Genomic DNA, 26,586 nt, shown 5'->3' with positions numbered 1-26,586 from the left:
ACTACCAGCCAAAGATCTTTTTCTTTCGTTGTTGGTAATTTTTGGCAAATGGAAAGGGAATAAAGTGAAAGCAATAAAACGTACACAGAAGTTAGTTGGTGGTGAAGTGAGCAAACAACGCTCTGTTGTGGTCCAGTTTGCTTTCTACGAATTCTGCTGAAAGGCCCTCAGGTCGTATGCAAAGTTCCAAGAAATCATTAATGTCAAGGGGAAGAACTCACTAAAAATTAGCTACGGTTATGGAAATTTAGATACTCTCTTTTATGCGAAAGCAACCATGTCTCCTCTCTTCCAAGGTTCAAGAAATACAACAACTGTAATTATGGACTATTTGCATTAACCGCCGATAGTAGCGTCATCATGAGGCTTTGCTGGAATTTCTTAGCTAGCAACAGGTCGTTCCTCTATGATAATAGTTTATTGGTAGAAATTTGTCCTATTTGTATTGCAACGTTGCAATTTGAATAAACAAAATAACATGAAATGATAAGGAAAAATATCGATCAGATTGAGAATAGCCAAGCACACATATTGTGACTATAAAATAGTAGAACTGTGATTATTTTTTTTAAACAGTAGAACTGTTCTATTAATAAGCGTCGGTTTTCCAATTAGGTAAATAAGACAAACTGCTAGGGCCGCAGAGCTCAAAGGGGGTCGCAATAAATTACAATCCACTTTTCTAAGTTATTATTGTAATGTTTTATTTGTTATTTGGTTTGATACAATTACTGCTCTAAAATAACAAACCTAAATTTTGGTCAAAACAACTAAATAACTCATACTCAATACTGCTTAAAAAGAGTCTAGGACAAATCCCACATAAGACAAACTCCTCACACGAAAAGGTGGACAAACTTCCCCGTCAGAAATTGTTTCGTGACATCATTACTAAACTGCTGATCCAATGTTCACTGCAGCTAACATGCGAGTAAATATACTGTTCGTAAGTTTCCCTCAAATTACTCAAAATTTTCCCTTTTCTTATCATTTTCCCCCTAGTTTGTTGAGTGTTCAATTCGTATGACAGAAGTTAATGTAATAAGATGAATTTAGTTATATTAAAGAAAGTGCCACTACATTTCTTTTAATCATTTGTTTTTGCTTTTATTTTTTACTTTTTCCTTGACTTTTTTTCTACAAAAAATAAACACAAATACACCTAGCCAACAATGGGTACAAATTATCCTACTTTGAACCAGTAACGGATCCAGGGGGGGGGGGGACGATCGGGGCGATCGCCCCCAGAAGAGGAACGTTTTTTTAATTTTATATATAAGTAAACCCATCCCAGAGTTTGGAGCTCTTAAAAGTGGCTCTAAGTAGCAATATTATAACCCACCGCTCCCCCCAAGAAGTCTGTTCTGGATCCGCCCCTGCTTTGAACACACACACACACAATATATATATTGTACTGCTTTATTTCTGAGAAACAAAGAAAAATTTAAACATTTATAATGGTTACTCAGTCAACGCGTGAATTTCCTTGAATTTTCAGTTTTATCGAAAAATTCCCTTTCTCCCTTTTTGCTAAATTTGAGTACCAAATTTCCCTTAAACTATGAATACTAAGTGAACACGTTCAGTCAGCTGATAAAACAATCCCCTATTTTTATTACTCGTGTTGTTGATTCCTTAAAAGTCATGTTTGAACAATGAATTACTGTAATTGTTTAAGAGTTTTATGGAAGTTATATATTTGCTGTATACTTAGGTTGTGTTTGTGGCATTTTCGGTAAATGTTCGTGTGTGAGAGAGCCACCATTCTTGAAGCTTGTGTGTACGACTATACACAGCATACACGTACATTCCGCTATAAATCATAGGATTAATTTTGGGAGGTCCTAGGGTTATACAGATGCCGCAAAACGGGGAAAGTATTACGAGGCAATTGACTTTTTTGGCTCTACAAACCTTACCTCGGAACGTGAGTGTGTAGTCTGACACGCTTCCTCGGAACCACATTCTCACAAACACACATATAAAACTATTCTCTCTCACTCTGATTTCTTTTAATGTGTTTGAAAAAGTCGTGGCTGGCCTTTTTCAATGTAAGTCATAGATAACATCACCTATGTATTTCTAAAAACGAAAGTTAGCATCATGCGTTAGTCAAACTTTTAGTACGAGGCTAATCAGACGCAAAAGCGCCTCTAAATACAGCGAAGTCGACTCCAGCGACTAGATGGCAGAACATGTTTAGTACACAAATTATTCTTAATATATAATTTTTCGATGCCAAGATTGACGGAACTCCAATAATTCAGCCAGGCAATAATGAATACGTTTTCTGATTATCAGTTCCATTTGAGGGCGAATGGGAAAGACCTGTGCTCATGAAGAAAATTAGAATTAAATTAGAAATAACCATGTTTCTATACAACTTTATGCGATTCTCTGAATATTAGAATTCAATTAATTCCTTTCTGTTAACGGGATAGGATTCAGAGAGAAATTTCGGGATGGAACAACTAGAAAAATAAAAGCAGTGATAGATTAGATCGCATTGCCTTATTGACAAGTAAAGTACCTGTGATAGTAGAGCATCTACTTTGAGGATCATCTTAAAACTCATTATCAATTTGTCTCATAAACTTTCTAATAATATCATTTATTTTTCCGTTGTTATTTTATTAAAGTGTTAAGAAAACAGACATTTTCCTTAACTAAAAAGAAAAAAACTTTACAAAATACTCATTTAAAAAATAAATAACTTGAAAGTTCTTTACCTTTTTAAAGGAGATGTGGATTAATTGATTGGAATGTTGTTAAACGATCTAAGTTTCATCACTTGTTGTAGATAGTGTTTAGCGTTTCTTTTCAGCACCAAGGAAAAAAATGAAAATGAAATCTTTGAGTTTTACGTCCCACGCTTATGCCGGTTAGACTAAAGGAGACGGTGATGATGAGTAATGAATGAAATGGTGGAATGAAGAAAGTGGGAGGAAACGGGAGAACCCCGAGAAAACCCACGCACACGGTGTTTGTCTTTCAGCACCAAGGGTGCATGAGACGTGAATATACAGTTTAACGTGGAATACTGTACGAATCAACGCAGTACCAGAGATTCAATGCTCTTCTATAAATGCACCACATTAACTTGACACCTAATCTTCCGTTCCGAGCGCTGCTATCGGCTGAAGGAATTCCACTCCCTTTCGCTGAGGCTCTCTCGCTTAGCAACAGCTGAACCCTTATTGGCTCAACGCGTGGGTGTGTCGAGGGTGAGCTTTAGTTCACATTTTTGCCACGGCTCAAGACATTTTTGCAGCACTTTACCAGAAATCGAACCCGGAGTTCCGTGCACCAAAGGCACACGCGCTTGCCACTCAACCAGCGTGGAAAGGGTCGCGGTGGCTCAGTGGTAGAGCGTTCACCTCTGGTGTTTGGGGTTCCGGGTTCGATCCCAGCCCCCGCCAAGTGAACTTTGTGGTGGACAAACACCGTGTGCGTGGCTTTCATCGGGGTTCTTCCATTTCCTCTCACTTTCTTCATTCCATCATTTCATTCATTACTCATCATCACCGTCTCCTTTAGCCTAACCAGCATAAACATGGGACGTAAAACTCAAAGATCTCATTTCATTTTTCAACGTGGAGGGTTAAAGTTTGCATTTTCTATTACTAGGTAAGAAATGACACAGACTAACAAAGTTATTTAGTCCACTTGGGACGAAAGGATTACATAACATGAAGCAACGTTTTTTTTTTTAAATGCCAGCACTGAAACCTAATGCGTGTTGTCACGCGGTTAGATCTGTGTTAATATCATCGGCGTGGGGAGTGTTTGCTACGCTGGCCATCCGAGTCGATTTGTCAGAACAACGGGCGATTTCTTTGAACAACGCCAGCACAGATTATGTTTACGACGTCCATGGCACTCGTCCCATCATTATCTTCCTTTCTTTATCTTCATTTCAAAGGAAAACATCAGGGAAACGAAAAACTTATTTTGTTTGTTCTGTCTGGTAGTTTCGAGAAATTTGTTCTTTATTTATTTTATTTTATTTTTTTAAATTTGACTGACTGCACTATTTCAAGCACTCATACAAACCCACATGCTCTTTATAGACGTATATATTGCACAAAATAAGAAGTATTAGATTTGCGACGTGAATACAACTTTCTGGGCGCCATAAATCCAAGTGAAATTGAGCAGAGAACTTAGGATGATCTATTTATATTTATAGAAGGTTCACGGGGCAGAAGGGTAGGGATATTCCCTTTATAGATCAGGTATTTTTTGTATCTGAAACTGGAACGAAAATAAACAGGACAATGTCAACTATAGAAGTCGCAAGGGAGAAAGTAGGACAGTCTATAGCTCCCCCTGTCCTCATTCACATCTTTTCCCGGAAAAATGAGAACGGTAGCTCAGTGGTAGCGAGATTGCCTTGGATTGATCTCAGGCTGTGTGAAAAATGAAATGAAATCTTTGAGTTTAACGTCCCACGGTTATGCCGGTTAGGCTAAAGGAGACGGTGATAATGAGAAATGAGTGAAATGGTGGAATAAAGAAAGTGGGAGGAAACGGGAGAACCCCGAGAAAACCCATGAGCACGGTGTTTGTCCACCACAAAGTTCACACGGCGCGAGCTGCGATTGAACCAGGGACGCCAAGCACCGGAGGTGAAACGGTCTACCACTGAGGCACCGCGTCAGACTGTGTGAGTTTGTAGTTGATAACATCTCAGGGTTCTCTCTTTTCCTCCCACGCTCTCATTCCACCGACTCTTCCATACTCATTCACTTTCATTTCATGAACCATCCGTCTCCTTTAGCCTATAGAAGACGTAAACATATAAGCCTATAATATACGAGGGAAATTCAGAAAGTAATGTTTCCAAGCCCACTATTTGGCCAGTAGTATTGCAAACGTTCTGAACTGTTTATCTAACGCACTGACGTTTAAGCTATAGAATGTCACTTGTTTCACCTTCCTATCTCTTCAAGTTCAAGAGTAATGGAGTGATCCATGATATCCAGTGGTGACGTCCGGTTGAATTTCTGACTGCGGAGGGTTGTGCGCCCAGGAACATTCATCGCCGGCGACGAGTCGTGGATACACTATTACGATCCGCAAACGAAGCGTCAGTCGATGGAATACCGCCATACGTCCTCTCCTCCGCCTAAAAAATTCAAAGTTGTCCCATTTGTTGGCAAACTGTTGTTGACATTCTGCCTCATCCTGCCTATAGTCCGGATCTTGCACCCTGTGACTTTTGGCTGTTCACCAAACTTAAGAATCATCTTAAGAGCCAAACGCTACAGTTGTGAAAGGAGGTGGAGGTGGAAGGAGCAGTTCGGCGTTGGTGTCGCCAGCAGTCACCACAATTCTTCGCCGACGACATGACAAAACCTTATTTCGCGTTGATGCAAGTGTATTGCCTGTACTAGGAACTATGTTGAAAAATGATGCCACCATTTGTAGCTGACATTGCAAGCTTTCCACTGATACCTGTATCGGTGCTATGTATCTGTCAAACACAAATAACGGTACCACCTTGGAGGCATTACTTTTTGAATCACCCTCGTATGAGTCTATAAGGCGTAAAGTTTAGGATTTCATGTTTTCAATAATAATAATAATAATAATAATAATAATAATAATAATAATAATAATAATAATAATAATAATAATAATAATGATAAAAATAAAAATAAATAAATTAAGTTCAATTAAATGAATTTATCTTAGAAAAATGGATCCCCTCGCATCGAGCGGAGTATAAAAATCGTGTATTTTTAGTGCATTTCTGTATAAAGAAGATATTAAAAGAAGATACTAATATTTCGTACAAGAAAACAGCTTTCTATCCCAAACAGATTCCCTACGTGGACTTAGTAAGGAGTTTGAATTTCCTAACGTTGAAGAATCGACGAAAGATGTTTGATTTACTATTTTTATATAAAGTATTAAATAATAAAATTGACTGTCCAGAGCTATCACGAAAATATATCTGAGCGTTCCAACAGGCAGAACAAGACCAGGGAATACTGGTGTATTTTTCTGTGAAAGGGCACGAACAAATATTCTCAGAAAATCTCCGCTGTGGAGAATGTGCGACTCCTACAATGAATTAAGTCATAAAATTGATATATTACATATATTCAGTATGTCAGAATATGTATTTAGAAACAGGATTATTACCGAGTACCTGACACTCGAAGTGAATTGATTAATTGTACGGGTAAATGTATATATGTCTATGTATGTATTATATGACACTATAATTAGGCATTAAGCCTGTTATGTTGTTTTCTAAATAAATAAAATAAATAAATAAATGTATCTAATAATAATTAATCTAATCAAAATATCTGAGTCACAGGTCAATTATTATCAGAAACAAATACTCTATGCACGTCTATGATCCTTGTGGCATCCAATGTTGACAGTTGAATCTGGCTGCAACTACGTGCGTGTACAGAGCGCACCGACCACAGACAAAGCGTCAGTGTTTGTCAGGGATGAAACCAATATGGTTGCCCAACTTCTTGACATTTCTTCATCACTTTTGTTTGTGATCTTACAGAGGACCAAAATCAAACAATGGTTGTTGGTGGAGCAAACACACAAACTCCTTAGGAGAAAACACATGCTTGGGGACAGTGTTCCTTTTACTTACATCGGCCGCCTACGAAGAAAACTACAGTCATGTGGTTTTCCGACTTTCCTGTTATAGGACAACTTGGTGATATCTTTTTTCTAAACAGGAAAATTAACTTAGTGATAAAAAGAGATAAAGTTTGTGTGGTAGATCAAAACTTAACACTATTATTATTATTATTATTATTATTATTATTATTATTATTATTATTATTATTATTATTATTATTATTATTATTTAATGGCTCAGTGGTAGAGCGCTTACGTCCGGTGTGTGGGGTCCTTAGTTCGATCGCTGGCCAAGTAAATTTGTGGTAACCGACATCGTGTCCGGGGGTTTTCTCGGGGTACTCCCGTTTCCTCCCACTTTCTCATTTCACTAATTTTCCCACCCTCATTCACTTGCCTTAATCATCGTCTCCCTTAGTTTAAATGGCATAATCGTGGGATGTTAAGCTGAAAGATTTCATTTATTATTATTATTATTATGAGTAGTAGTAGTATTAGTATTACATTATAAGAGGTATTTAAAATAGGGCCTATCTGAATGTAAATATTTTATGCTCTGAAAGAAATTTCGATAAAGATATTAAAATATGTCTAAAATGGACTTGATTCCCTTATGCACTGAATGCGCCATATTTATACCATTAATAGCCAAAACGAACTAATTTCAATTATAGCTGTGAGATATGCTCATTCCGATATATATACAGGGAATCATATAGTTTTTTACATCGCACATATTAGTTCTTAAGTAAAGTCTTGACCCGAATACGGAATTTCCCATAGTTTTGGAGCATCTTTAAAATTCATTTTTTCATGTTTTCGGCAGCCTAGAACTTTCAAAAAATGAAATGAAATCTTTGAGTTTTACGTCCCACTGTTATGCCGGTTAGGCTAAAGGAGACAGTAATGATGAGTAATGAATGAAATCAAGAAAGTGGGAGGAAATGAGAGAACCTCGAAGAAACCCACGCACACGGTGTATGTCCACCACAAAGTTCATTTGGCGGGGACGGGGATCGAACCCGGGACCCCCAAGTACCAGAAGTGAACGCTCTACAACTGAGCCACCGCGGCCCGCCGGCCCCCTAGAACTTTGAAAGGAATCATTTGTGCATTCAGGATGGTCTATACTGCTTGTCTTATCTTCGTGTCAGGAATCACCTTCCAAATGTTATCGGTGATATATATCCAAATTTAATCGATATATCAAAATAATGAAATATCACGTTCTCGAAATATCAAAATCCATAGAAACATTGGATATCGAAATATATCGGAAAATCAAATACCTAAATGTCAAAAATATCGAATATGAAAAATATCGAAGCATGAAAAATATTGAAATGTTAACTATCGAATATAAAAAATACTGATTACCAAAATATTGAAAAATATCGAGTTTAAAATATAGGATATCGAAAAATTAAAGTAAATCGCAGAATATGAAAATATCGAAAATGTCAAAATATCTAAATATTGAATACTAAGTTATGGAAGACTCATAATATCGAATATGAATACATCGAAATATCGAAATATTTCGAAGAAGTATTGAAATATTAAAAACACAGTATATCAAAAACTGAACAATATTGAAATATTTGTAAACATTGAAATATCGAATATGAAAATATCGATATATGAAACAGTAATATTTTCGATTTCGATACTTAAAAATATCGATCGATAGAAAATCGCGAGCCTTAATTACAATGTTCTGCATATCTTCATCGGCATCTTCATCCCCTTTCTGCTGATTCAGAATGACACCCCAGAAGTCTATCTGATAAGATGAACTAATAAACTGAACTGTGTTTTCAGACAAGAATGAGTTATAAGTCTTGTAATATTCTGGCACACAATATGTCTGTATTTATTTCAGTACGATGAAAGCAGATTTACAGTTGAAATATAACCGCTCGTGTTGGAGTGTCCGCAGCGACTTTCTTGCAAGTTCCTAGATTCCACGTCGATAGCGCGTCTTGTCTTTGGAGGCAAAGAAGTCAGCTGTCTCTGTGTTCACCTCCTGCTGGTTAGCGAAGCATTGTGATTTCAGGGATTTCGCCATGGACTGAAGCTGGTAGTAAGATCAATACTATATGTCGGATGTGGCATCAGTTTGACGTCATCAAGTTCTTGAGTTAGTTTGTTGGTTTTCGAGCCGAGTGTGCTTTTGCGTTATCCTGTTACAGCAAGACGCGCTTTCGCTTCACCAATGAAGGATATTTTTGCCATAACGGAGCATACATCCGCTCCAACTGTTTTGAATAAAGGCCGGCATTGATGGTGCGACCATTAGGAAGGAACTCAAAGTGAATTACCTCTCGTAGTTCTACCACACACAGACTACGAATTTATACTCGAAACGGCTCTGTTTGATGACCGTTTCTGGAAGTTGGCTCTTGCTCAACCACTGCTTTTGTTAACTCAGATTTCGGAAAACACCAACTTTTCGCCACATGTGAGAATCCATTTCAGGAAATGGACATTGCACAGATTTTGCAGTACTTATCTCGGCACGCATCCACTGTCCTATGGGCCTGAGCTAAGGTCGATTCATGCGGAACAATGCGGAAGATTCTGATGATTTTCTCCTGTTGGAGAATGTAACGAACTACACTGAAGTGGGAGATGCCGTGTTCGTTTGACAATCGTCGTGGATAGATTTTTGTCAATGGCGTGTCGTACGACCTCAGAATCTGTTACCGTAAGCCTTCCAGATCTTTCCTAATCTTCGACATTTTTACAACATGCACGAAATTTCTGGAACCAAAGAGTTGCAATGCTGTGACTCACTGCACCTTCCCCTTTCGCATGATAAATGTTTTAGGTTGCTGTCGCAGCATTATGCGCGGGATCGAACTCAGTTCACGTATCAGGCGTTGTTCAACACTCATTGACATTGTCACTTAAGATTGACTGAAGATGTTAACGGAGTAGCGGCGTGCGTGTTAAATAGTCCGATTACCACACTACCTCTTGGCTCAGTTTGAACTTGCACTTACGGTCAATCACGGCGTATACATGCGTCTGCTAATTCGGTAGTGGAAATATTGCAAGAGCTATGACTGACCTTTGCAAGGGCGGATCCAAGGGGGGCTATAGGGGCTATAGCTCCCCCCCTTGACGCTCAGATATACACTGGATAAAATGGGCTTCAATCCTGCTTTACACTGGATAAAATTGCAAACTATGGTTTAGCCCCTCCCTTGATCATATCCTGGATCCGCCACTGGACCTTTGTATTGTACACGATTTCAGATTGTACCTTTCTATAGAAATTTGTTTGGCATGTGTTGTTCTACCTAGGTCTAACGAGGTAAATTCATTGGTTGTACTTCAACATCCATTTTCAATTCTGGTTTGAACCTGGGACCGTGTGCACATAAAGCATGTGACTTATCCATTCTTCCATGAAGAGATACATTTTATTAGAAAATTTATCTTATATGGAGAAAAGAAAATATTCATTTCTGGTAGTTATATGTTGCTTTTTTTCGTAAATTGTTTTATACAGTTAGTACTAGTAGCTACTTTAATTTTATTTCTTTACCCTAAACTTTCAAAATCGCAGTTTCTCCCTATTGACACCCCCTCTCATTTCTTTTGTGGTCACCCGAGCATTTTGGCTTTAAAAACGAATTATGTATTTGAAGAAAAACACACTACCTGTTTTATTTTTATATGTAGAAGGTCTTTTAAAATCCGTCGAACTTGGTTCAACCGTTGGAATGCTTGAACAAACATTTTTAATCTCTGTTATTCTTGTGAAGCAATAACGAGAGTAAAGCATAAGCGTAAACAAAGAGCACACGGCCAGAGTATTTGGATGGGCCTTTGGCACCGAAGGAAGCTTGTAAGAAACAAGGTATCCATTGTTTATCTGCAGGAGAGCAATGAGAAAGATGTTGCGTCTCGCTCTCAATCCACTCCCTCCCCCGATCACCTGCGCAATCTCTGCAGAAGAATAACGTCTCATCACAGAATGCCAAATGTTAAATATAGAGGTCGGCTTATACAAAGTATCAACGCGGCTCCAATCAACAGTGTTGTCAATCGCCATTACGTGGAACCACTCACTTTATAGTAGTACTCGAGTAATAGTGACGTGCACTGAAGAACGGGGCAAATGACGTTTCAACTATCTTACCCCTGACCGATTCGTTGCGTTCGTTTGAAGAACCAGGGCTATATAACACGTGAACTTACAGTTTAACTTGGAGTCCGACCCACGTGAGTTCCCACAGGTTTTTAATATAAGCGCACAGTGGCTCACCTCTGGTTCGAACGGTCCCTAGCAGAGATGGAGTGGGTTAGTGGGTTGTAGGTTAAGTGTGTCAAGTGGGTCAGTGGGTCGTGGGTCAAGTTGCCCACTGTGACTCAGTCTAATCCACCGACTCACCATGACCCACTTACCCACTCTGCTCAGTGCATTGTAGACAGCATCTTCTCTAACACTGGTGAATTTGCCTACGTTTTACTTTCAAGGCTTCCATTTTTCTTTCTTTCTCATTTGTTTCTATTTACTTACCTGAGATGAGTATATCCAAGTAAAAAAGAAGAGATCGCGTTGGCTCAATGGTAGAGCGTTCACCTCTTGTCCATGCAGTCCTTAGTTCGATCCCAGCTCGCACCAAGTAAGCTTTGTGGTGGACAAACACCGTGTATGTGGGTTTTCTCGGGACTCTCCCGTTTCCTTCAATTTTCTGCATTCCACCCACCACTTCATTCATTTCTCATCATCACCGTCTTCTTTAGCCTAGCTGGCATACTCGTGGGACGTAAAACTTAAAAAGATTTTTTGAAAAAGAACTTCAGTCACTTTTGGATATTGATATGTGTGATTGTAATAATAACAACAGGACTTAATACTTGGCTTTCGAGACTTAGTCGGATTTTATACTTTTTCCTTTACGTTGGCCTACTTTTCCTTGATTTGAGACTCAAATTTCATTTTATTTTCCATTGAAAAGTATCTGTAATTCAACAAGGAAATAATTATATATGATAATTAAATTGAAGTTCATCGTAATATGGCCCACGACACACTTTACCATTTTATATTATAAAGGTCAGATCCATCGCTATTATAACGGAGCGGTGCTTGAGCGATTGGCCGTAGAAGTTCAAACCCCGAGTGGTGATAATTTCACAGCCTTGTTTTATTATAAGTCTAACAGGCCAGTAGCCGTCTAAAAAATGTAAGAACAGGGGTGGCTGAAGTTAGCGGGGTCCGATCCAACCATATGATAGTTCATCACCATATTATAGTTCTTTTGCAAGCCTACCGTGAAAATTTTAGGGCCCCCCTAGACCCCCCTGGATACGGGCCTGAAGTCTAAACTCTTTAGACAGTGGAGAGGAGGGTGTGGATCATGGGGTCATAGTTGATGACGATGGATTTTGGTAGATGGTGGGTACGAGTGGGTCATCGGAGTCGGAGTGAGTCACGTTGGGTTAATGGGTTATGGGTCGTTTTCATTGACCCACACCATCTCTGGTCCCTAGCTCGACCACTTATTCTAGTCAGGAACTAAAATTTTATCTACAAAGTGTATGGTGTAATCGAAGGTGTCCACCCGTGTAAGGGAGAGGTTTTCTGGTTAATACAAAGGCTATGTTAAAAAGTACTCCCATGAACTAGGGACGGATGAACAATGGAGTATGGAACATTTAAACTCATCTAGATAATAGATATAAAAATCATCTGTGTTCTGTTATTTAGGTTATAGTCAGTAGCGTACGCAGGAATTTGTTTCGGGGGGTCCAAACTTAATATGAAGATATTATTTATTAGAGTTCCTAAAATTGCCCCTAAAATTAGGCTAAATTTACACAAAAGTCGAAATTTCGGGGGGTCCGGATCCCCATGACCCACCTCCTGCGTACGTCCCTGGTTATAGTGCTTGCTAATTAAGTATCGAAATTCATTTACTTTGTTGAATTACTGTATCTAATGTGATTGTTCATCTTGGAAAAAAATGGACGAAATTCGTCGATATCAAAATATTTCAGGCTATTAGGATCTTTATTTTGCTTGTAATAATCAGTCCAGATTTGTTTCTAAAATGCGGAGTCCAACTTCTCTTCACTGAAGTAGCTTGGTCTACTACGCACAAAGAAATTTCTTGATATTTGTGTAAATATAGTCGAACCTGAATGTTAATTAATTTAAGAAAAATGTAATGGAATCTGAGTGTTCTCTTTCGACTTGAATAATTCTACTCACCAAAGGCTTCTGAGAAGATTTTGGTACAAAGTGAATCTGCGTGAAGCACTGTTGTCCTTCATGGCTACCAAACATACGCAACTCACCTGAAAACGAACAGAAAATACTTGTATTATACTTGCACCAACATTAATATTGAAAAGTCATTATTTAAATGAAAATGGTCACACATGTTTAGAGCCTCCACTGATGGTAAATATGGTAAATTATCAACAACATGCTCGTACAAACACAAGGAAGAAGTCAGAAAACGAACACACCATTTTCACGTACAGGCTTTGGAAAATATTCTGAGTGAATACGAAATGGTGCTTTCAGGGAATACAACCTAATGTGGCAGACAAAAGTAATTAAAAATGGGCTAATTGGGTAAGATTATTCACAAAAACGAGTGGTGTAAAATATGCTACTCGACATGGATTTGTTCGGTGACTTTATTCAGAAAAATAAATGTACCAATTGATTAATGGTTAACATTGGGGCCCTACTCATAAAAATAAGCAGAGGGGGGCACAGTGGTTTAGTGGTAGAGCGCTTCCCTCTGGTACGTGGGGTTCCTGACTCAATCTCCGACCAAGTAAGTTTATGGTGGACATCATTGATATGTTTTCTCGGAGCATTTTCCGTTTTCTCCCACTTTCTCATTCCACCAATTCCTCCATCATCATTCACTTGCTTTAATCATCGTCTTCCTTAGTCTAAAGGGCATAATCGTGGGACGTTAAACTGAAAGATTTTATTTTATTTTTTTTTTTCAAAAATAAGCAGAAGTTGCCCTAATCGATGTGGAGTCGTTGATAGTGTTCAGAAAATAAGAAGAAAATATTACAATAGACATGAGCCTGTTAGGCTTTCCCCACAGGTTTAGTGACTAGCGCTCTTGACCGTGGTGGATATGGTCCTAGGTTCGATTCCCAATAGAAGAACATTGAAATTTGAAGGTATTACGGTGTTCGGATTCCGTCTTAAATTGTGGGTTCATGTCTCATCCAGCCTCGATGACCAAAAAAAAAAAAAAAAAAAAAAAAAAGAGAGAGAGAGAGAGAACCTGTGAAATATAAATAAAGCGGAAGAGTATACCAAAATAAACATTTCAGTTTTACTGAGTTTTGCTTAATTTCGGAAAAATAAAATTTTGTTTTATGGATTATTACTGTTTGTATTTTGAATTACCCACTTATGGGAACACAAAAATCTTTAGAGCGTCTGCGATTCTACTCGGCCCTGCTTCTAAAGCTTTGGACTCTTTTAAGTGTACTTTATAGTATTCGTATATTGATTTATTTTCAGTCATGAAAGTTTTAAAAGCAGGTGTATCCATGTGACAATTACATTTTAAAGATACTTTTTCACTATACTAATAGTTTATTATTATTATTATTATTATTATTATTATTATTATTATTATTATTATTATTATTATATGTACAAACAATTGTAGTACTATAATATCACTAGACATCTAATAGTAATAAATGTTTGTAAGAGGGTGGGGAAACAGTCTTTACGACGCTACAACCTCTTTAAAAATACCCTCCGCTGTGACCAAATAAACAAACATATGTTACACGCAATTAATGTTACAGAATTGGCAGACGTTTGCGGGTATATTTAGTTAGGGATCAGATGTCTTTTGTTGTAGTGTGAGGAGAACTCTTTGGCTGTGGTCACTATTTTATGACAGAGAGTAGCAGGTGGCGAAGGGGAACCAATCAAAACACATTTTGTTGTTACTCGACGTTGTTCCCGTTTGGAATAGCTGCTCTCGGAGATAAGAAGAACTCCAATTGCATGCGAACGACACGAACGGGATACTGCAATGCTGTAGTTAAAATTCCCCTTCATACTTCACTGCGGCACCAAAATGAGCTTTTACTGGTAAAGCACACTGGTCAGTTGTGTTGTTAGAATTTCAGACAACGAACATAAAATCTAAAAGGATACAATAATCTAGTTGTTAAAGCGTTTGACTCACGTCAGCGTGGCCCCGGGTTAGATTCCGTCCAGAAAGCTCCTGAGACCCCTGTTAGAGACTGGGCGGTGACCACATGTTCGTAGTTCAACCAGTTGCTAATAGATGGCGCTGGAGGGTCGCTATTAATAGAAGATGTGCTCTCTATGTAGAGATCCACAGTTCGATTCCGTATGGTTCTTATCTTACCTCAAGTTGTAGGCAGAATTATATCCAAGAGTTAGCTACAGAGGTACGTCTTCCGTTTATTTTATTTATTTATTTAACAATCACCAGATACAGCTCAGAGGCCATTTTACACTGGATATCCAACAACAACAATAACAATGGAAAGGATTTGGGAAGATATTGGCCTGGGCCTGTTTAGTAGGCACCATCCCGGCATTTGCCTGGTAGGACTGAGGGAAACCCTGAAAAACCTCAGTCAGGATGGTCGGCAGCGGGATTCGAACCCACGACCTCCCGAATGCGAAGTCAACGCTCTACCACTTGAGCTACTTCGCTCGGTCAATGACTACATCTAAGCCACTATCTATCTATCTAGGGGTGAGGTTGTCTCGTCTCGAAAATATGTTATAGAAATGATGTCTAGTCTCGTAAAGTGTATCTGTCGAATCTCTGCGAAAATTCTGTCTCACCTCATATCGTGGACAATCCTATATTTATAGTATTCTTGCCTCGTCTCGAATCTCGTCTCAAAAAACTTAAGGGGAAATAAGTTTAGAACAATGATTAGGGGAAACCATATATATACAGGGTGTTGCAAAAATTTGTCACACTATGTTGGGAATTGATTTCTCACATCAAAATAAGAAATAAAGTTCATGTGGACCTGTTGTCGTGAGTGCATATTTCCGTTGTTATAGGGTGCCGTAAACGTGAAGAAATTAACTTTAAAGATCCATAGTTCCACTACTGTAGGACTGATCGTAGTCGGGTGTCGGGTCAAGACATCACTGAGGAACTGGTATATGGACTAACCAAATATCCATGTTTAACAATGCTCCAGTACTTATACACCAATTTTTAGAGAGGAAGGGGGAGAGTGATCAAGTACTCCCAAACAGCTTCTCTAAAGATGATAGTGCATTACCAGTTCCTATACCAGTTCCTCAATGATGTCTTGACCCTACTACGATAGATCCCATGGTAATGGAACTATGAACTTTTAAAATTCACTTATTTCCCTTTTTTAGCATCCAATAACTGCGAAATTATCCATTTTTGAGCACAGGTCCATAATGAACTTTTTCCTTATTTTGAAATGAGGAATCTGTACCCAAAATACTGTGACACATTTGTATAACACCCTGTATAGTTATTTTATTTATCTGTATTTATTTATCCCACATTGTCCTGGTTTCTACTCATAGTAAGACCACAGCATTTCCGGCATTTACTCTATCATAAGGCAGTCAGGCGCGGCTGAACTGGTGGCTGAACTACAGGGTGGCTGAACTGCTAAATGTTCACGGGCCCAACTATGGTTTGGTACATTTTTCAGGAATCATTCTTAACAGTAAATAGATTATAAACACAACGTATTTATTTCTATAATCATATCGATACATGCCATGCCTAATATTAGGTTATAACAATCACGAACTCGTAAGACTTTCGTAAGAAATTTTAAGTATTTCGTACTGTGCTTATTATTGATTTAAAAAAGTGAACTTTTGCTTGTCTTGTAACAATGAGAATTTTTCATCAACTTTTCCGCAAATCTACAACTTCGATACTTCTCACCTTTAGGGATGCGCACGAGACAAGATTTGAGGCTGCCTCGTCTCGAAAATGTGCTGTAAAAGTGATGTCTCGACTCGAAAAATGTATTCTTCTCTATTGGAAGAGCTGTGTCTCGACTCGAATTCTGTCATTAAAATTCTGTCTCGACCCGTCTCGTCCGCATCCCTACTCACCTTCATGTCGCAACTGCCAGTACGGAGCGTTCATTTTCGATAATAATAATAATAATAATAATAATAATAATAATAATAATAATAATAATAATAATAATAATAATAATAATAATAATAATAATAATAAACCAGCTAAGAAACATTATGGGTCAAAATTGTTAGCATTTGTTTCAATCGAGCAGTCATTGGGTACGAAGCTGGACTTCCAGCAACTAATAGAAACTTTGTCGGAGGAAGGAATGTTATAGAATACCACAATACATTTGAAAAAAACTTAGAAATTATCCTATTTTGTAAATAAATGATATTTAGAGTTACGTATTTCTCATGTCTAGGATACGAAAGTGATTCAATTATAAAATTTGAAGGATGCCAATTGTCAGTTATTGAAACCAAAAACAGGAGGACCAGTGGCTTGCACGTGTCTAGTTAAGCCTCTGGCGGCACTTGGACTATGTTTTGTATTAAGAAGTAGCTAATTCCACTCTAGAAAGCTAGCATAACTATAGATGTGCTGACCAGTTCTGTAGTCGAGGGTATGCGGCGGTAAACGTCATATATCTTCTGCTTAAATGTTGTCATTACAGTACGTCTTCTGTTTAGAAGCATATAGTATTTTTGTTTCGTTTATATTTATTTATTTAATCGGGTCATGACTCCAGTAGTAACAAGACTATATCACTTTATTTCTTACCCTATAACAGCTAAAATCATAAGGTGGAATCATTTTTTCTGACTACTCTGCGACCATAAAAATTAAAAAAAAAAAAAAAAAAAAAAAAAAGAGAGAGAGAGAGAGAGAGAGAAGAATAATAATAGAAGATTACGTCAGCTCTGTCTTTGTGGAAGTTAGTGCTCTTATGATCTGTGAATATCAGTGTAGAAGCTCTGTTTGAATATGATATTCATATTTTCATCCTACACCTGAGCACAATTTTCTAAATTCCTTCTGGTACATCGGACGCGATTTTGTTTGTTCCTTTTCGCTTCCTTCTGCGTATCCATTTGGGGCGTTCAGAGCACAAAGGAACTAAGTCCTGTTACCAAAATTGCGGGAAGGTTTATACGATACGCGTAAGTACATGAGGAGGGCACACTTACCTCTGGTCCGTTGGGTCCCTGGTTCGATCTCGCGTTAAGTTTGTGGTGAACAACACCGTATCCGTGGGTTTTCTCGAGTTACTCCCGCTCCCTCCCACATCGTCTCCCTTACTCTAAAGGACATAATCGTGGAACGTTAAACTAAAAGATTTCATTTCATTTATTTAAGTTTAAGTACATGGAAAAGTTAACATTTTTTTTAACATTACAGGAGACAATATCTGGACAAACATCTTCTAAGCCCTGAAAGAGATCTTAAAGATGAAATATCTCCAGACTTTATTCCCTTGTACACTGCATGCGCCATTTATGTTAATGATGGAGTTATTTATCCAACAAACATCAGCAAGAAAATAGCATTAAATGATTTTAGACTACAAAAGAGTATCGTAGCCTTTATGTCTTCTTTGTTGTCATATACATAATGCCAGGGGCGTAAATAAGGGCCCCACAGACCCCGCATTGCGGGGGGGGGCTTAAGCCATCGGGGGCCCCCAAATCGTGAAGTAGGACGTAGATAAGGGACCCCGCTCCACGCTGTCTGCGGGAGGGCCCCCCAGCCTTTAGTTACGCCACTGCATAATGCCAATCATAGATGTTCACCAAACAGCGTATATTCTTTAGGATAGCGTTTTTCAACCGCTGTGTGGCGACCATTGGTGTGTCGCGAATACATGTCAGGTGTATTGGGAAATTTTTAATGTCTTTTAAGATCTTCTGTAAAGAAATTATCTTTGGATTTTTTTTTTTTTAAAGTATCGCCAATCGACTTAATTTCACACTTGTCTTTCACACTTTGTGTCATAGTTGTTTCATAATAATAATAATGATAAAGGTACGTATTTTTATGTGTTTGGTTTTTCTGCATCTAGGGAAAAAAAATCACATGCATTGGCGTCGCGAAAGTTTAAAACGTACTTTGGTGTGCCCCCAAAGGAAAAAATGGTTGAGGAACGCTGCTTTAGGACTACAGCACTGGTGCTGACCACATATTAATATTACTGGGCTAATACTTGGTGCGATGGAAGGATGTTTAGTTTAGTTTAATTTTAAATGCCGGTATAATGATAATTCCAAAGGTGTCACGCAAGTCGCCATATCTTTTGACACATAATCAACATGGAAATTGAAGTAAGGGACTTTAAAAAAGAAAAGAAAAGAAAAAAGAAAATCGGTTAAGAAGGGTACTGTAATAAATGAATGAAAACTCTAAAATACTCCGAAAATCGCCGAAGAAACAAAGGAAAAATATCGTAAAATGTTTGAAAATAGCATTCTGTTTGTTATTCCATAGATGGAAGCATTGTTTTATGGAGCAGGTGTTTCCTTCCCGTGGCCATGCACTTGGCCGTTCGCCATAAAAGGCTTTCCTTTGATCTCTATGTTATTCTGTTGATGTGAGGTGGATACTGCATTCAGCAAATGGTGTTTTCGCATACGTCATATCGATTCTTATAATTCACATTTTAAATAGTTAAATCATAAACGTGCATATTTTTATGCAAGATCCTCTTTTGTTTATAAGATATACGTATAATTTCACATGAAGGCTTCTGGACAGGCCAGAGTATACCAACTTTATTAGCAACATATGCAACATCTTAATTTTTTATTGAACACGCTCTGGAATTGTAGAGGGCAGCACATGTTTATATATGTTATAAGTGGCGATATGTTTGAATTTAAAATGCAAACAACAAATTTGCAAATCATATTTAGTACAAAAGGATAGATCCTCCCTTGTATGATATTTGTAAGCAGTTGACAATTTTCATCTCAGCATTTTTTGAATAACTTTTGGGAGAAAAGAAGTTCTGGTACGTATGTTTCGTTGTCACACATTCAAGGAGAGATGGGAGCAAAAATATCCAAATATTGGGATGGCCTAAGCTAAATTTGTGGGGTCCAGGCCCCCTCCATCTCTCAGGATCCGCGCCCTTGTGTGTTAGAAATATTGTTTCCATAAATCAAATCAGACAAATGAAAAATGAATATCTTAGCTGCCGTTTGCCGAGCAGCCAACATTGCCATATGTATGAATTTGTTTATACAAATACTGTTATCACGACGTGCGAAGTACGAACTTATCCCGGTTTGTTCGTAAATTGGGAAATGCTCCCACATAAACATTCACAATTCAATAAAGTGGCATAATAATACAGAGAGTGCGCTAAAAATGTACTCATACTTTGAACTGTTATAAAAAAAAATGATTTTGTTCGATTCCCGGTGGGGTCACTCGGTCGAAAAAGTGTAACACGCTTTTTCAGGCCAGCCACCCTGAATGAGGTTTTTCTTAGTTTTCCTCATTCACACCAGGCAAATGCTGGGGTGGTACCTAACTTACAGGTCCCAGACCGCTTCCTTCCTTCCCTTTCCCCCTATTGTGTGCTCGCTGAGGGACATCATCCCTCAAATCCTGACGGGCTAAATGGCCTTAGATGCCGAAAGCCGAGAAATCTAAAATCCTAAATCCTAGAAAAATGATTTTCCAACATTGCGTGTGGCTTCTACACAAACCAGTACCGTCATTTCAGATTTTGCTAGAAGGTGGAGGGGCAAAATTCTCAGCTCATATAAGAATTTCACATTTTTATTGGTATATTACTGTTGAATTGATTTAATATATATATATATATATATATATATATATATATATATATATATATATATATATATATATATATATATATTTCTCCAACTCAGAAGGGAGGGGCAGTTGCTCACCTCTGCCCTCTCCAAATGACAGCCCCGACACAAGTTATAAACAGGATCAGAAGCTCAAAGTTCATCCGTAAAGTTTCATTATCATCCACCATTTTCATTAATTTTTACATTAAAATTACTATATTACACAAGAATTTCATAAAATAGAGGATCTTTCTATACAACAAAATCGGGAAAGCCATACGTCACAGTTTCGCCACCTCCACTCTGCCCGCTCCGTCCAATAAGATCGCAATGTTTTGAGCCAGCATTCATGGCGGAAACGAGAATAGGCAATCAGACTCGTTTATTGTGCCGATGCTCGGTTGCTTTTTGGCTTCATTGAGTTAATACGATGAAGATACATATGAACAGGTCCTCTATTTTATAACATACTTGATAGTACAGAATTATTTATAAGGGAACTTGGTGCCTGGGACCCATGGGCGGGATTTGGGGGTGCAAAGGGGGCAGTTGCCCCCCACTTTTCTGAAATGACCTATTAATGTATATAGTTTCAACCAGGGAAATTTGTATATTAACCCCCCCACTTTTAACGTCCAATCGCCGCCACTGCTGGGACCTAGGTCTGCAGCTAAAGATATAAAACCTGAATTAAGGTTTAAAAAGTAAAGAAATAAGACAATAGAAGATTCACTAATATATTTGTAGTTTTGTGCACACGAATGGCAACTTTATGAATAAATAAGAAATGTTTAAAAATATATATATATATATTGCTGCTTATAATAAATGGACTTTCAGAATGCAAAATACTGAAATGGACAAATGAAAGAAGAGAGTATCAAGCGTAGAGGTGAATGTACCCAGAGTCCATAATTACAAACGGAGGTTATATTTTGAAGACTTGGTTTAAATCCTGTGACTACATCATTACGTGATGGTTGGAATAGCTTATGATTTTTTCCCTTCTTGAAACTCATCTACTCTCTTAGCCGAAGGGCAGAAGGAAACCTACTTTAAAATATGGTATAGCAACGTAGCTTTAAACATTGAGATTTTTGCTGGCACAAAAGAAATTGCAGTGAAGACTTGAAACACAATAGCACGAGGGATACGAAACAGGTTTTGTGTAAGATATATCATCACTGTTAAGTTTCGTTTCCTTTCTCTACTGAATAGTCAGTAGTGCCAGGTGACATAATAGAAAAAAGAAAATTCAAAATCCCAAGAAAAAGAATAGTTATAGCTTATACAGTTCACAACTCTGTCTCGTCTCGGCTAAATTACAGAATGTCTCTAAAGCCTAGAATTACAAGGTAACTTTCCACGAAGCACTTTCGTTGCATTTTCCCATAAATATGGAGACAGAGAGAGAGAGAGAGAGAGAGAGAGAGAGAGAGAGAGAGAGAGAAAGATTTAAATTGTTTTGTACACTACAGCTTCATCATAACTTACTTTCTTTCCACAAAATATTTTTTTTTCGGGAATAATAAGAGAAAAAATAAAACTACTCAGCCAGGACCTAAATATGTTTAAATGCACCATTTTATTATTAGTCTGAAGGGGATCTAAAAAAAAAAAAAAAAAAAGAAAAAAAAATTGAAGGGGCTACTGTGGTTCAGTGATATAGCGTTTACCTCTGGTGCGTGGGGTCCATAGTTCGATCATAGATCGTGCCAAGTGAACTTTGTAGTGGACAAACACCGTGTGCGTGGGTTTACTCGGGTGTCTCCCGTCTCCTCTCACTTTATTCACTTCATTATTTCATTAATTTCACCATTTCCTTTCGCATAACCTTGGAACGTAAAACTGAAAGATTTCATTTCAAAAACATTGAAAATATTCAGACAATCATAGAATTTAAATTCAAGAGTGTGACGGAAAGTGTAGGGAAACATTGAAAAAAATCAGTAAAAATGAATGGCTAAAGAATTTGAACCTAAGACTCTGAAGAGAATGTGAAAAGTTTCTGATGAAACCCAGTGAAGATCGACTGTCATAGGATTTTAACCTGCTATCTTCTAATTGCGAAGCCTGAATTCTAGCCATTCACCAGCACTTAATTGGCGTTATAATAAAAAAGAAAGAAAGAAAGAAAGGAAACCAAGAGACAGTAAAATAGTAAAACTGTGAAAGCTATAATTCTTGTTGCATTCAAGAAAGGCTCTGACCAAGGAGTTCCAACTTTCAAGTGCAAAGGATTTGAACTTTAATTTTTAAACGCTCCTTTTTACAATTTGTAGAAACAGGTTCCTTAAATGAACTTGGAAGCTTGTAGGAACTTGAGTTATTTCTCGTCGTATTAGGTGAATGTTTTGCTGATTCAACATGATATTTGTGCATTCAATGGATCTATCGTTTTTCAATTGAAAGGGGCAATCTGACTGTTTTTCTACATCGATTCAAATCGCAATTGTTTTTGATTTTCTAGCCGGAGTATTACTTAATTCAAATAGTCATGTAATGGCCTAAGCAGACTGAATTAAAATCACAAAATGTACTTCCACTGGGAATCAAAACCAGGACTAAAAAAGCGCTCAACTCTAGTATGAGAGATTCTTGGTTCGATTCCAGCCATGCAAGTTTGTGGTGGACAACATCGTGTCCGTTTTTTTTATAGGGATTCTCCCGCTTATCGCCACGTTTTCATTCGCCAATTATTTCATCATAGTCAATGTTCAATGATAATCCATTTTCTTTGCCTAACGGGCATAAATATGACACGTAAAACTATAAATTTCCTTTTTTTAAAACACTTGTCCAATAGTTAGCAAAGATAATGTAAAAATAAAGTGAGAAAACTAAATAAATAAATAGTAAGAAAACTAACTAACTAACTAACTAACTAACTAACTAACTAACTAACTAACTAACTAACTAACTAACTAACTAACTAACTAACTAACTAACTAACTAAATAAATAAATAAATAAATAAATAAATAAATAAATAAATAAATAAATAAATAAGTAAACTGAGAAAACTAACTAACTAAATAAATAAATAAAGTGAGAAAATTAACTAATAAATAAAGTGAGAAAACTAACTAACTAAATAAATAAATAAATAAATAAGTAAATAAATAAATAAATGCCTTTTGGAACATTTTCTATTCGTCGTGCTTGTTAGAAATATCTTTGGCAGCAGATAAGCAGCAACGCCAATTTCTAAATATTTTTGGGAAAGTCAGGTATATATGTATATTTGACATTCAAGCAAAGATATACAGATCTTAGAAAGGGCAAACCGAACTTGTGGAACATAAGAACTCTCCTCTACCCCAAGAACGGCCGCTATGGAGATAAGCCATATATTATTATTATTATTATTTCAATTAGTCCATTCTACTATGACGAAAAAAGATGTCACCAGCAAAAACAAATTTACATGTTCTTTAAAATGAAAAGCTTCAGAGTTATCTGATCATTTGAAATATAGTTTTGAGTAGAAAATTACTTTCCTTCTATATCAAAGGAAATTAAATTAAAATCGATACATTAATTTCGAATATATGTAGAGAAAAACACGTAGAGGGCGGGGGGAGAGGGGACTCCCATTAATCATACCCATCGTTATAGCTGCATTATAAGTCGTAAAAATACATTTTTTTCTTTTCGTAGAAACTTAAACAAAATTCATCTGTGAGTGAGCAATATATTTGAATCATTCTCGAATAATATGATTTGCAAAACCTTTTTCACTTCATCCACGGCGGATCAGTGGTAGACTGCTTACCTTGGTGCGTGAGGTCCCTGGTTCGACCCTGGCCAAGTAAGGTTGTGGTGGACAACAACGTACCCGTGGGCTTTCTCCCGTTTCGTTCCATATTCTCATATCAACAATTCTTCCATCATCATTCAGTTGCTTCAATCATCGTCTCCCTTAGCATAAAAATCATAATCGTGGGACGTTAAACTGGAATATTTCATTTCATTTTCTCCTTTAGTTCATATTAATATCATACCCTTCGCCCCCGCTCCAAAGTATTTGTTATCAGGAAATAATAGCGCATGGTGAGTTATACGACCCGCACAACATATTTAATTGGCATGTTGCATACAGTATTTTGTTTAAAGAACTCTCTCGCATCTGATTTTTCAGTCCATCTCTGCAAAGGGAAATAGTAAATTTACTTATTTCATCCTTCCTTGACTATTGTAGCAAATCTTGATTATAAATACATTGCATTAGTTTCCATGATAAGTTTGTCAAGTGCAAGTTCGAAATTTCATGGTCAATAACTCGGGAACCAAAGGTCTCTACTTGATCGAATTTGAAATGTTGGTAAAGATTAACAAGCATAACATATGTCTGAAATATCGTGTTGTGCAGGCCTTTGGTTCTTGAATTATTTGCTATCGAACTTGGAGTTGGACTCAAATGAGTCCAAACCAATAACTCGATGCGAAATAAGAGCTCCTTCGTGACTAAAGCGGTTAGTGTACGCACCTTTGGCGTGGAAGACACGGGTTCGATTCCCGGCAGGAGCTCATGTGGTTCGAATCCCATGTTAAGCTGTAGCTCCAAGTCTCATATAGCATCGCTGCTGAAAGGGACACTAAAATGAAAATCAAATGCAACCGAAATCGATAGCAAATAATTCGAGAACCAAATATCTGAATCACGTACTAAGCTCATAAAGTCTATCACGACGCCAAACTTGATCAAAAGCGGATGTTTCATCAATTGTGCCACACTGAAATTTCTTGATTTCAGTGAGTAAAAACTCAATTTTAATGGCAAATAACTGAAGAACCAAAGATTTACACACCACATTTCACACTTAAGCTAGCAAGCATATCAAAATCATCAACGACTACTACCGCACCAAGTTTAGTCAACTTCAAATGAGTTTTATCGGTCGTCGTGATTTATTGAGTTTTTTTTATTTCAATAAATTGAAACCCAAATTTGATGGCCAATAACACGAGAAACAATAGTCTGAGTACAATTATGTTTAATATGCGTACTGAGCTCGTCAAGGTCTATCAGCGTATCGTCGATAACTTGCCATATAAAATAATCTTTCGCTAGGTCCAACCCCGAATTTGGTGGCAAATAACTCTCTCCCAAGTTGCGGTGCTGAATTTGGATTTAAACGGCATGTGAAGTGTCACTGTTCATCTCAGCGACCACGAAAACTATAGATTTGACACAAATATCGGCCATTTCCGATCACTTTTAAATATTCCCCTTCCCCTCTCCAAGTTGTACCATCAAAGATATATGATTAAAAAAAAAAAACATCCCAGAGCCGAACGTCATCTATGTTGAAAATTTGATCGAGATCGATCGAGTGGCTCAAGAGGTAGTATTAAATCACAATCGTAGTCAATTTCATTTTTATTTATATAAATAGATTACACCGAGATATTTTCATATAATTCTTTGATCTCCCGGATACTTTGAAAAACATGAAAAAATGTGGGTGGAATTTACGAGCATCCTTAACAGTTTTCATCCCGGCGAAATTAAAATACCGCTAATTTTACAGTAATTATGTGATATCTTCAAATAGATAAAAGATAATCGAAATGCGGAACAAGAGCGCCTTAGACAATATTATTATATATGAGATACCGTTATCACGACTCACTTATCTGCTTTCGATTTCGAGCCATTTTGAAAATCGGCATTTATTTTCGCGTTTCTAAACGGCTGAAAACGGAAAGCCACTAGGTGACTTGTAATAACGGTACCTCACGCAAAATAATATTGTCTAAGGTGCTCTTGTTCCATATCTAAATTATCTTTTATCTATTTGAAGATAACACATAATTACTGTAAAATTAGCGGTATTTTAATTTGGCCGGGGTGAAGACTCTTGGCAGCAATTTGCCCGTTTATCGAAGAGGTTCAGTTATACGTAACTGTACTGGGCTCCGCTAGATAGCACTAGTAGAATACGATAAACAGTTGATTATTAAAAACTTACAGATCGTACTGTTCATATATTACTTACTTGTCAAATAACACATCACCAAACTTCCAATACAACGGTAGATGGTCTACCGATCGCCTACTTGCATAAGGCTAATTTGCTAGTAATAATGTGTTGCTTCTTTTATACCTGTGCG

At 37.4% G+C, this 26,586-nt stretch overlaps 1 protein-coding gene and 1 long non-coding RNA gene across 6 annotated transcripts in view; one reads left to right on the top strand and one right to left on the bottom strand.

Moving 5' to 3' along the window:
* The window catches only part of LOC145665058 (ATP-sensitive inward rectifier potassium channel 12-like), a 286,562-nt gene that overhangs the window by 109,616 nt on the left and 150,360 nt on the right, over positions 1 to 26,586 (bottom strand). For 2 of the 4 annotated variants that reach the window (XM_081732315.1, XM_081732314.1), the window contains exon 2: positions 12,848 to 12,933. The exons of the other annotated variants lie outside the window; for them this stretch is intronic. In XM_081732315.1, the coding sequence (XP_081588441.1) occupies positions 12,848 to 12,909 (62 nt within the window). In that variant the 5' untranslated portion in view covers positions 12,910 to 12,933. The remainder of the gene's footprint in view (positions 1 to 12,847; positions 12,934 to 26,586) is intronic. 4 annotated transcript variants of the gene reach the window in all.
* The window catches only part of LOC145665062 (uncharacterized), a 119,261-nt gene that overhangs the window by 5,504 nt on the left and 87,171 nt on the right, over positions 1 to 26,586 (top strand). The gene's annotated exons all lie outside the window — the stretch shown is intronic.

The sequence above is a fragment of the Thermobia domestica genome, chromosome 11 (assembly GCF_964235325.1).
Source record: "Thermobia domestica chromosome 11, izTheDome1.hap1.1, whole genome shotgun sequence".
Lineage (NCBI taxonomy): Eukaryota > Metazoa > Arthropoda > Insecta > Zygentoma > Lepismatidae > Thermobia > Thermobia domestica.
This window is presented reverse-complemented; position numbering and strand designations above follow the sequence as displayed.